Source organism: Falco biarmicus, chromosome 4 (genome assembly GCF_023638135.1).
Source record: "Falco biarmicus isolate bFalBia1 chromosome 4, bFalBia1.pri, whole genome shotgun sequence".
Lineage (NCBI taxonomy): Eukaryota > Metazoa > Chordata > Aves > Falconiformes > Falconidae > Falco > Falco biarmicus.
In genome coordinates this window covers 66064780-66076641 of record NC_079291.1, presented here as the reverse complement: position 1 = coordinate 66076641, position 11862 = coordinate 66064780, and the positions used below count along the sequence as shown (strand labels likewise).

Sequence of the window (11862 nt, the reverse complement as noted above, 5' to 3'; positions counted from 1 at the left end):
CAGACGGCTACCCCCCCACCCACGGAGACGGTGTGTCCCCATCAAAACATCCCTTTTATTCCAGCAGCAGCAGCCATAGCCAAAAGGGGAAAGGAGGCACTTGGTGGTGAGGGGTACAGCAGGATTAGCCCCAACCCCCCAGCCTGGCTGTGGGGTGCTGTGGCACCACCTGGGCTGTCACATGGAGCTGGTGGCACAAGGCTGCAGCAGGGCTTGCCTAAAGGGTCTGGGTCCCAGTGGGACAGAAGCCAGGGGTGCCGCTACACATCTGTAGCTGGGCCCCACTCGTAGCCTTCATCCTGGTCCGAGTCATCCCTGGCCCGTGTGAACCTCTTCCTCACGGCATCGTGCTCGTATTCCCTGGGGGAGAAGAAGCTGCGGTGAGGCCTCTGCCGCCGGGTCAAGATGGGGGGCACAGCTGGCACCTGTGGCTCTGCTGGCTGCGTTACCCCCTCCCCAGCTGGCCTGGTGTGCAGGGTACCTGATGCTGTCGTAACGCTGGCCCTGCTGCTGCTGCTTGGTCACCTGTGAAAGACCAGAGAGGTGGGGGCTCAGGCAGGGGCAGGATTTGTGCACCAGCCTGGGGCTGGGCATGGATGCGCAGCAGGACGCTGCAGCAGCTGGAGGGGATGCGCTGCCTGTGCCACAGGGGCTAGGAATTATCCCCCACAGCCAGGCACTACGCTGCTCCCCCTCTGCCCGCCCAGCCCCTCTTACCAGTGGGGGGGACACCCACCTGCTCCCTCAGATCATCACTTGGGGACACCTGTGCTGGCTCGGAGGAGCGGGCCAGCCCGGGCTGGTCATAGGCGTCCTCTGCTTCACCATCAGTGTAGGCACCTGCCTCGCCATCCGTGTCATCGTAGTCGCTGTTGGCTTGACTGTCACAGGTCAGGTAGCCTGAGGCTGCTGCGCTTGGCGGGTTCAGCAGGTCCAGACTGTCCTCCGGTGCCACATCTGCCTGCAACGTGGGGATGACAGAGACCTGGGACCCCCGGTGTGCGGCGGACGGGTGGTCCTGTCGCCTGCCTGGCTGCAGCCCCAGCAGGCTGAGCAGTGCCGCGGGAGCCCGTGCCCTGTACCTGCTCCACCGCTGTCCAAATGGGCTGGCTTTGCTGCGTCCTGATGATGTTCTTGATCGTCTCGTACCAGGTGTTGCCGCTGCCGCTGAGGCTGACTGTGGCAGTGAAGAGGTGGCTGCAATGCTTCTTCATCTTGTTGGCCTGGACGTAGAGGCGCCGGGAGCTTTTCCTGGAGTCAGGTGCCAGCCACTGGCGCATGGCCTTGATGCCCTGCCGGCTCTCCGGCTCGCAGAACACCACCACCGGGTAGTACTGCACGTAGTTGAGACGCTCCACAGCCGAAGGTGTGATGTCCAACAAGGCATGTTTGTCCTGGGGCAGGGCGCAGTCATCAGCCCCGCTGGGGACAGCAAGGCCACCCACTAGGACCACCCCGAGCACACCAGGGTGGTCTCTCACCTTTTCTGCGATCTGCCGCACTGAATCCAACTTGATGACCTTGGATGATGCCCCGTCTCGAGGCACGCTCACTGCAGGACACAGAGACATGGCGTGAGAGAGGCTGGCAGAGATGTGGCATCTCCAGCAGCCCCAGGCTGGGTCTGGCTGTGCCCAGCCCTGGGCAGTGTCCCTCAAGGAAGGAGGGTGAACGCATCCGGGAAAGAGTTGGCGGTGTCACGGAGTGGGGGCAATAAGGCAGGATTGGGACAGAGCCCCGGATAAAGAGCTCCCACAGGTCCTGGGCACTGAGGGTCCAGCTGCCGGGGGCAATTTCCCCACGGCGAGGGGGGCACTTACGGGCGATCTCGAACAGCTCGGGCAGCTCCATGCTAAGCTTCTGCATGGCAATGTCTGCGATGGGGCCCAGGATCACCACCGGCCGCTTGAAGCTGGCTGTGGGGAAAAGACACCGGCTCAGGGAGGTTGGGGGCGAGGGCAGAGCTCACAGCACCCAGGTGTCCAGCCCCACTCCTTCCAGGAGAGCGGAGCCCACCAGCACCTGCAGCGGGGCAGCCCTGTGCCAATGTCCCCTGGGTGGGTCTGGGCGATGGGGACGCAGCCCTGGTGCCCACCTTCCTTCAGGACTACCCTCTCATACGGTGGGTAGCAGCCCTGCTTCGTGAGGGCAGACAGGTCCTCCCGGCTCTTCCGCAGCATCTTCTTGGCTCCCCGCAGGCCCCGCAGCTTCCAAAACTCAGCCCGTGCCCCGGAGGGGTTGGCACCAGATGTGGCTTTCAGCACCGACTCCAGGCTGGCGATCTGCTCGGCTCTGGGAGGGGAAAGGGTTCAGGACACGGAGCCTCCAGATTTAACCCCTGTTTTGTCACTCCAGGCTCCGAGGAGCAGGGCAGAAGAAGCCAGTGTCCCTGCTCCGTGGCATGGCCGGATGAGGCTGTGGTAGCTTCTTCCCTCAGGACCTTGGACAACCAGAGCATCAACTGCCCCATCACCCCTAAGAAGGGATTTCACCAGCTCATGCTTCCTACCACTGCTCCACCAGCACTTGCCCTGCCTCTTACGGGGCCCACTGTCCACGTCCCCGTCTCACTGGGAAGCCATCCCCCAGCTCTGCTCACCTTGGAGCTATTCCTGGCTCCATCCCTACCTGCTCCGGTTGGGGATGATGCCCTTGTCCTGCTCCTGCAGGTCCCTGCCCATGCGCACAGCCAGCCAGCTCCCCAGCCTGCCCCGGTACATGGTGTCCAGCACGTGGAAGACGTCCCCACGGACGAAGCTGAGCCCTGACGGTGTGTCCTTTTCAAAATCAAAGTGTGTCCGGATGTAGAACGAGTCACCCGTGTTGGACGAGATCACCTTCCTGTAAACTGGAGCCCAGGGAGAGAGGGACCATCACGGGAAAAGCTATCTGACAAGGAAGATGCTGGAGAGATTTGGGAAGGAGCTACACTGGCCGGGAGCCTCCACAAGTAGCCTTTGCTGCTAAGGAGGGTGTTGGGGACACCTTTTCCTCCCATGGCGCTCTCAGCCATGCTGGCAACAGCAGGATCTGACCCCCCAGCACATACTGGCCTTTCCAGGCTGAGCCACGGTGCAGAAAGCCCCCGTGCTCCAGGATACCGAGACACAAAAGGGGTTGGGATCATCTGGTTCCCTCCCATCACCTCTCTGGAGGAGGATGGGAGGGCTGTGGGGAAGAAGGACCACCCTGCAGGGGCAGAAAAGGCCATGGCAAGTCTAGTGGCTCTGATGCTTGCTCAGAAGAGACAAAGGATGGGAGAGGCACAAGCCCAGGATGAGTCTGGTCATCACTCACTGTCCTGCTTGCTCTGGGTCCACAGCGTGATGTCCTCACCGGGTGGCAGGCTCATGAGATACTCCACGGCCTCCTCACGGGTCAGGTTCTGGAAACTGGTGGTGTTTACCTGCCGCAGAAAAGCGCTTAGACATGGCCTTGCCAGCGGGACGGAGGGCACAGATACCGGTGGGGGGACTGCAGGGGCAGCAGTGCCCAAGGCAGGCTGGCAGCCAGAACCGGTTCCTGTCACCCAAGTGCTTGCCAAAACCCCTAGTAACCCTGGGGAGGGCCACTGGGCCAGCTGAGGGGGTGCCCTGACTCTGCTGGGTGTTAGCATGGTGCCAGAGAGGGGGTCACCCCCTTGGGCAGCACCCGCAGAGCCAGCCCGATGGGTACGGGCCATGGGCAGCAGCACCGACCCAAGATGATGCCCAGCAGCAGAAATCCAGACCCCAGGGAGGTATCAGACGCAGGAAGGATGGGACCAGTCTGGGTGCAGCAGCATTTAGAGCCATTCGCAGCCCTGGGTACCTGCAGGATTTGATCCCCTTCCTGGATGCCCTGGCTGTCGGCTGGGCTCCCCTCCTGCACGCTGGACACAAAGATGCCCACGTCGTTCCCCCCCGCCAGCCGTAGCCCAATGCTCTTGGCCTTCACAAAGTGCACGACCCTGGAGTCAGCGCTGTACCTGCCACGGGGGAAGCCACGGTCAGCCCCGTGGTGACGTGCTGAGGACAGCACAAGGGGATCACCGACCCTGTGACCCCAGCCCTGCACCAGAGCAGCTCCCCATCTCCCCCATCTGCTCCCCACCGCCTCTCACAGACGCACCCATCCTTGCGGGCAGCTCGGGCAGCGGGGCTGGTGTGGGGAGCGTGGCTGCCATCCCCCTCCACAGCTTCCAGCAGGTCTGCAGGAAAGGAGAGCTGGTCCCGGAGGCGGTGGTGACTGCGCCGCTGCCGGGGCAGCTGAGGCACGGGGAGACCTGGCGTGGCTCTGCCCGGGGGGGTTGGACAGCAGAGACATGCAGGAGCCCAGAGCCCCTCGGTGCCCTGAGCTCCCCCAGCCTGCTCTGAGCTCACTCACCAGGGTCCTGAGCGCTGTCAACGATCGTGTCGGCCACAGGGTCCCTGTTTGATCGTCTCCTATCCCTGGAACAAAGTTGGGGCAGGATTTAGGCAGGCCCTGCGTGGGCACAGGCAGGCAGTGCCAGGTGGGCAGCGGGGACAGTGGAGCAGTCCCACACGCAGGGTGAACTGGCTCTGGGATGGAGGAGAACCAGCCCCTCCAGAGAGGCAAAGCACACACCGGGGATCTGATGGGGAAAAGAGGGGTTCGTGGGGGCAGAGCGGGGCTTACGGCGGGGAATTCATCGTGGCAGCAGCTGGGGGTCGCGCAGAGGTCTCAGGGGATGGTGGGTGAGACAGTTCAGAGTCAATGTCAGAGATATCTGCACCAACAGGAAGACATTTTAGAGACTATCCAGTCCCTGTGCTGTGTATCTGGCCCCCAGCCCTGTCACCCTGTCCCCTCACCATCCATCCGGGAGCTGTCGCTTTGGCTGTCTTCTATGTCAGGGATGTTGACCAGGAACTGCCGGTCGTCCCGAAGAATAAGCAAGGTCAGGGTCCCCTCTGTCTGCTCAATGAGCTGCTGCGTGTCAGCCAGGGACATGTCCTCACTGGCCACCCCATTGATCTAGAAGGGGCAGAGTGGGAGGCATCAGGGCGCTTGATCCTGGGAAAGTCACCCCCAGGACAGCCACCCCCAGGACAGCCCTGCTCAAATGGGATGCTCTGACCGCCACCTCCCCGGTCGCTCCCCAGCCCCTCCAGCCTGGCCTCAGCTCCCATTTATCCCACACCACATCCCCATTCCTGGCTGTCTCCCAGTGGGACCTCATCCCGCACAGAGGAAACAAAATTAGTGAGGCTAATTAACTCCCACCTTTAGCTGCTGGGGAGCCCTGCATGGGGGCAGGAGCTGCAGAGACCTGCTCAGATGCCTGAAGCTCAGTTTTACTTTGACCTTGGCCCCGTGCTGTCCTTCCATGCACTGGGCTGGTGCCAGGGGTCAGGCCCCAAGCGGATCGTGGGGCTGTGATGTCCCCAGGGTGCAGCAGCTTTTCCCACCGAATTGCTGGGATGAAATCCCTCCCATTTGCCCCAGAGTCACTTTGGCTCCAGTTCCCAGCAGCCACAGGTCCGCCTGGCCCATGTGTGCAAACGAGGAGTCCCCCTCCCTCTATTTCCTCCTTCCCAAACGCTTGAAATATCATTTCATCCAAACACCCGAGCTCCTCAGGCCGACTGCTGCCCCGATGGGGACACGCTCACACGGGAGGGGACCACGTGCTGCGGGGACAGTGGAGCAGACGTGATCCCGCTGTGGCAGAGGGACAGGCCACCAGCCCTGGTTGAATGCCACAGGGCTGCCTCGACCAGCCAGCCTCGGCATCGCAGGGAGCTGGCACCCCCGAGCCCGCACGGGGTCCCCGGGGAAGGCTGGGAGCCGGGGCAGGGTTGCGGGCACCAGGCAGAGCTGCCTCCAGCCCAGCTCTCAGCCTTCACAGGCAGCTGAGAGAAGCACGCTCTTGGCTCGTCCCCTGTGGTGACGCTAGCCAGGGGACAAGCCACCCGAAGAGGGGGAGATGAGATCCCCAGCAAGTGCTGTGCGCCCCGTGGGTGCCCGTACCTTCAGGATAAGGTCTCCCTCCTGCAAGGAGCTGCCCTTCGCTGCCAGCCCGCTCTCCACTATGTGCTTGATGAAAAGCTGACTCCCCAGCTTCAGGCCATACTCTACACCGGAGAGAGCCCATGACAGTACCAGAGCCAGGCAGATGCAGGATCCACTCAAGGTCCCCCCTCGCCACCACCTCCAGCAGTCCAGCCCAGCCCCCCGTGGGGCACTAGCAAGCTGCAAAACTGAGCTCTGCAACCCTGGGCTGAGGCTGGGTGGGTTTGGTGCACCCAGCACGGCATGCACTGCTCCCTCACCACATGCCAGACCCTGGCACCAACCCTGCCATCGCCTCCTCCCCAGGGGGGGCACACAGCCACAAATCAGGCGACAAGACCCAGGGACAGAGGGAGCAGGATGGCCTCACCTTCACTCTGCTTCTGTTTCACCAAGACCGACGTGATGGGCTTTGTCGGCACATCCCGGCGTGGCAGCCGCTTGAAGCCTGACACCAGGGCCAGCCCGTTGGTGTCCCCTTTGTGGCCGAAGCTGTTGGTGGAGCGGTGCCGGCTGTAGCCCCTCTGACCTGAGCCACTGCCGCTCTGCCTCCAGTGACTGCTGTCCTGGCTTCGCCTCCGGCTCCGGGACACCGACTTGTGGTGGCGGCTGTCATCCTGGTAGTGGCCAGAGCTCCTCTCACTGGATGAGTCCCCATCGTAGCCCTGGCTGTGGTCCAGGTCATCCCGGGAGCGGTGCAGGGCTGGATCTGCAGCATGTGACCCATAGTCCTCATCCGAGTCATAGTGTCGGGGGGCAGTGGGGGAGCTGGGGCTGCTCTTGCTCACAGGGAGGTGGACTTTCTTTGGTCTTTTCAGTGTCTGCAGATGGAAAGTGAGAAAGAAAGGGTGGTGGGTGCAGCCACCTCTGCCAGGAGATGTTTCTACATTGATTTCCAAGCCCTGAATGGGAAACCCAGGGTGTGTGGGAGCTGGGATGGGGACAAGCACGGTGTTGGCCCGTGCACGATGCTGGCCCTTGTCCTGCTGCAGGGCACACTCACGATGTTGGCAATCTTGCCGCAGGTTTTCAGTGTCTGGATGGCGAAGGAGGACAAGACGTTCTCCATGGAAAGGCCGTTCACCATCACAATGTGATCCTTCCTCCTGGGAGGGAAAATGCAGCTGTGGCTCTGCCCCAGGCACAGCCCTCAGCCAGGGAAGCTGGCAGGGTGGCAAGGGCACCCGTTGCCCCAGGAGACCCCATCCCAGGTGGGCAGCGTGGCAGCAGTGCTGGCCCTGTCCCAGTAGGAGTGATTTGCTGCCCTGCCCGTCTCTGCCGGCAGCAGGCACCCCCTGTGTCCCCATGTCCCCACACACTCACTGGAGCCGGCCCACTGCTGGTCCCCCGGACACCACATCTGAAACAATCACTGCTGTCTCCCCAGTTGTCTTGTTGGGACGGTCCCGGCCTCCAGAGACAGCGAAGCCAAAGCCCCGTTGAGGATCCTAGTGGGGACAGGCAGAGGGGGTCAGGCAGAGCCGGCCCCACAGACCCCGTCCCCTCCCATGCGTGCGCACCTTGCTCAGTGTCACCGTGTGCTGCTCCCAGATCAACATCTCCTCCATGGCGGCCACCCGCCAGCGCAAGTGAGGGAGGGCGACCGCAGCGGCCAGCCAGCGCAGCAGACCCTGCCCGGCGGCCAGGGGCACAGACCGGCTCCGGGTCCTCTTTGCAGCCACCGGCCCCTTCCTCAATCCCGCTTTGGCCTGCAATGAAGAGCAGAAGCAAAGCTGAGCTGCGGGCACCAGGGACAACAAGGGTGCAGGGCACAGAGCCCCCACAGTGCCCAGGCACCCACCGGGGCACCAGGACTCGCAGCTGTGTTGTCCCTGCCTAACCCCACGTGAGAGCTCCGGCACCCAGAGCTGCCTCCATGCAGTGTGAAATCACCCCCTTGAGATGTCCATCTCCGTGCCCTCGGATGTGTGTCCACAGAAGGGGAGGTTTTACGCAGGGCAAGCAGGTCAGGAACTATCTCCATAGCTGGGACCACTTGTCCATGCCATCCTTATGGTCCCCCTCCTCTCCCTCCTCCCAGGAGCTGGCAGACCCCAGGGTGCTGCTTTGGACAGTGCTTCAGTGCCCTCCCGCCTGCCTGCTCTGGGCTGCAGCGTGACAGCTCTGCCAACCGCTTTGGGAGCTCCAGTGCCCCAGCTTTACCCTTTGGTTTCCCTGGGTCTTCCCCAAATCCGTTTTCCACCCAGGATGGATAAGCCTGACTGACAGGATGATGGGATGATGGCCCGTCTGGGCTGAAATGCCTGGGATGGGCTTGGGGATCCCCCCCACCAGCTCCTGGCTCCCTGGAGGAAACATCCGCATGAACCCGGAGAGATGTGGGATCCCTGCATGGGGCAGGGGGGAGCAGACCCAGAGCCTCCTGTCACTTGCCACAGGGTGGGACGGGAAGGAGCCGGTTTGATCAGGGACTCAAAGGATCCAGGCTTATCCGTGCCACTGCACATGCCAAGGAAACCCTGGTGAGACCCTGGTGAGACCATGAAGTGATTCTCCAGTGCAATGGGGATGGGAAAGCCAACAGCCCAGCGCGATGCCACCACCACCACCACCAGGTCCTCACCCTCCAACCAGTACAGGGACTGGAGAGGACACATCCACACACCCATCTCCTGCCCATGCCAGCCCAGAGCCCAAAGCTAAGGCCGGTGGTGGGCAGCCAACCCTGGGGCAAACACGGCAGCTCAGCCCCAGCATGGGGACTTTCCGTGCCCAGCCCCCAGCCAGAGCTGCACTGAAGCGGCCCCCGAGATGAGACCCAGCCCCGGCAGCCCCAGGGAGGGTCTGGCAGCCCTGGGGAGGGTCGGTGTAATCATTCACCCGGGCCTCAGAAACAGCCCCCGCCGGCGAGCGGGGAGGGCAGAGTCCGGGTTTCCACTCCGCGTCACGAGCTGCCGAAACCAGCCCAAGCACCTACTCGCCACCCACAGGGACACCTGTGCCTGGGGGGGGGAGCTGGGGCTGACCATGGCACCCAGGGTCCTGTCCCAGTGCATGTAATACCGGCAATAAACAGGAGACCCCTGCACGGCGGTGGGGTGGTTTCCTGCCACATCAGTGAGCTGAACTGGCGCGGCCCGTCTCAGCCATGTCACCAGTGTCGGCTGGTCAGTGCTTATGGGCTCCCTGGATGCCCAGGGGTGACACGGCGTGAGCCACAGCTCCAAGGCACCCTGGCTGTGGGGCAGCCAGAGCATCCCTGTCCCTGGGGTGGCAACTCATTCACTGTGCCAGAGCAGATCCCGCTGCCACCCAACACAGCCCCTCACTGTCCCCAGCCAGCTCCCACTGTTGTCCCATCACTGGGGTGGCACAAATCAGCCACAAACCCACATCCCGCTGGCCTGTGGCTCTCTGCGGGCGGTGGCAGTCTGGAGCAGAGGGGACAGCGTGGGGACAGCAGCAGCTCCCATCTCACCAGCCAGCAATGGCAGCACCCACAGTGCCACCAAGCCCCAGCCCTGCCCCTGATCTCCAGCCGGGAACCTGGCGTAGGGCCTGTCCCGAGGCAAAGGCCAAGGCTGGCAGCTGGAGGAGCCGGCTCGGCCGGTTTCTGACAGAAACCAGCCCGCACCCGAAATGGCCCCACCGGGAGCGGCAGTATCTGGGCAGAGCTGACCACGGCCCAGACCGATGCGCCCAGCACTGGCTGCACTGGGAGCCCCACACACCCCACTCTGCCCCACACGCACCCCGTGGCCGGCATCTCCCAGGGCTTTTAATGGCAAACGAAGCCCCGGCTGTGCCAGGGCAGCTCACCCCAGTGCGAGGGCCCCGATGCGGGGCTGTGCCTGGCCCTGGGTGACACCACTGGCGATGCCCACCGTGGAGACAGCAACGGGTGGGGAAGTTATTTATTGGAAAGCAACGCACCCTGCCCACCCCAGCCTTGCCCCAAGCCACCCCCACCACCCACAGCCTGCTTCCCAACCGCCCTGCTGAGAGGGGTCCTCAATCCAGGACCCTGTAGCCTTCCTGGGATCCGTGGGGTCCCTGGTCTCAGCCAGTGCTGCAAAACCGCTCGTACCTTGCCTGGTCCTGGCCATGCAGGACCAAGGTCCTGGATCGCCCCAGCAGCTCCTCTAACCAATCCCCACCCACACCGTGATCGGCTGATCCTGACCTTGTGCCCTGGGAAAAGGGTCTCTGGAAGGTCTGACCACAGCTGGGGTGTAAATCAGTAGGATGGAAGCCCATCTTCCAGCCCTCCGTGCAAGGAGCTGTGACAGCAGGATCCCTGGATCCCTCCGGGAGTATCTCCCTGCTATTGGAGCACGACTCCAGGAGGGTTACCAGGTCCTGGAGCCACCCAGAGAGGGACAAGGCATGGCCGGTTCCCCAGGTGAAAGCACGGCTGGGTTTGGGTGCCCAGCTGGGAAGCGGGGCAGCAGATCCGGGGGGACAGGGTTAGGCACTCACCGAGCCTCGGATCCGACCAGGAAGGAGCTGAGCTCCAGGGCTGGTGGCAGCGGTGTCACTCCAGGGTGCCTGGTGTAACCCTTTGTGGGCCAGACGCTGCCTGCAGAAGGGAAGCAGGAGGAAGGGGGTCCCGGGGCAGCTTCCCACGCACAGCAGGAGCCACGGGGGGCTGGCCCCGTTGTCCTCCACGGTGCTGGTGGCTCAGCTGCATCCACTTGCCCCCCACCCCAGCCCTGCGCACGGGTGATGGCAGTGCCTGGGGATGGGGCTCTTCCCCCCAAGCCTGGCCTTCTCCAAGGAGGTGGTGGGGCTCTGTGCCCACCCGTGCTGCCCCGGACCCCCAGACCTGCCCAGCAGCCCTGCTTGGGAGTCCCTGGAGGGGACCAAATGGATTCACCCGATGCCCCATGAGGGGACAGGGGTGGTGGCCAGTCTGGGGCTCCCGGTCCTAGCGGGGTCCAGGGGAAAAGGTGACCCTGCTGACGGCTGCTATCCCCTTTCCTCCCCTTCCCCTTTCCTCTGCCCCCCACCTGAGGACCGGCCCCACATCACTCCTCTTTCTGCGGGGTGGCTTTCCTGCAGTGACAGAAATCAGGTCCACGCCTCGGCTCTCCCTCCAGGCTGCTGCTTCCAGCCGGGGTCGGTACCGCTGCCGCAGCAGGTCACAGCGCCGCGGTGGGGCATCGCGGGGGGCCCAGCTCCTCCTGAAGCCCCCGGCCACCAGCCGCCACCGCGGAGCCATCCAGCCGAGCGGCGTCAGGCAGCTCCTTCTCCCCGCAGCCCCCCGCCAGCCCCGAGGGAGGGCACAGCCCCTCCTGCCCCGGCGGCTGCCGCTCCCCGGGCCCAGCCGCAGCCTCGGCCACCAGCTGCCCTCCCGGAGCGCCCCGGCCCCGCCACGGCGCCGCCGCCGAGCAGCCTCACAGGGGCCACCGGCACCTTCCCGGGCTGCACCGAGGGCTGAGCGCTAACGCCGGGCTGGCGCCCTGCCGGGGCTGACCCTGCCACCTTTGTCCCCCCGGGGCCACGAAGGGGCCAGCCTGGGAGAACCGGTGGGGCCGGCCGGGGCTGACCTGCACCCCGAGGCCACCCCGAGCCGGTGCCACTAGATGGTGCCACGGGCCGGGCTGACCGCGGGGCCGGGAGCGGCCGGGCCCCGGCCCGGGGTGAGGAGTGGCGGCGGTGGCGCCGAGCCGGCTCGGGGCATCTCGGACGGAGCGTGCCCGGTGACCGGTGGCGGGGCAGGCATGGCCCGGCGCTTTTCGCCGTTCCTGGGGGGCCCCACCGAGGGGGAGGGTGGGGAGGCCGCAACCGGTACCGGGAGGGCCCAGAAAGGGGGGCACCAGGGGCCGCACAGGGCCGCGCTAGGGGCGATCGGGCCCGGCCCCCGCGGTGCCGGGGTTCGGGAGC

The 11862-nt window shown here is 64.4% G+C and overlaps 1 protein-coding gene across 5 annotated transcripts; it reads right to left on the bottom strand.

Moving 5' to 3' along the window:
• Positions 1-35: 35 nt before the first annotated feature.
• On the bottom strand, positions 36-11527 carry TJP3 (tight junction protein 3). 5 transcript variants are annotated; one of them, XM_056335202.1, is made up of 21 exons: positions 10986-11527; positions 10456-10555; positions 7536-7724; positions 7339-7463; positions 7019-7121; positions 6386-6836; positions 5974-6077; positions 4815-4977; positions 4639-4729; positions 4366-4430; positions 4111-4189; positions 3811-3967; positions 3298-3406; positions 2629-2848; positions 2096-2292; positions 1821-1916; positions 1482-1552; positions 1083-1394; positions 731-961; positions 482-525; positions 36-360 (listed from the first exon to the last, which is right to left on the bottom strand). In XM_056335202.1, exons 1-21 carry the CDS (start codon positions 11195-11197, stop codon positions 261-263), a joined length of 3219 nt encoding a protein of 1072 aa, XP_056191177.1. In that variant the 5' UTR covers positions 11198-11527; the 3' UTR covers positions 36-260. The 5 variants fall into 5 exon arrangements, with proteins under 5 accessions (XP_056191177.1, XP_056191178.1, XP_056191179.1 ...); XM_056335203.1 differs by having other exon boundaries at positions 737-961; XM_056335204.1 differs by having other exon boundaries at positions 3811-3961.
• Positions 11528-11862: the final 335 nt, after the last annotated feature.

Coding starts and splice junctions, on each gene's coding strand:
- TJP3 (XM_056335202.1), bottom strand. CDS start 11,197: ATGGCTCCGCGGTGGCGGCTGGTGGCCGGGGGCTTCAGGAGGAGCTGG. Junction 4,730..4,814: donor CGACAGCTCCCGGATGGATG/GTGAGGGGACAG, acceptor CTGTTGGTGCAG/ATATCTCTGACATTGACTCT. Junction 4,431..4,638: donor GCCACGATGAATTCCCCGCC/GTAAGCCCCGCT, acceptor ACTTTGTTCCAG/GGATAGGAGACGATCAAACA.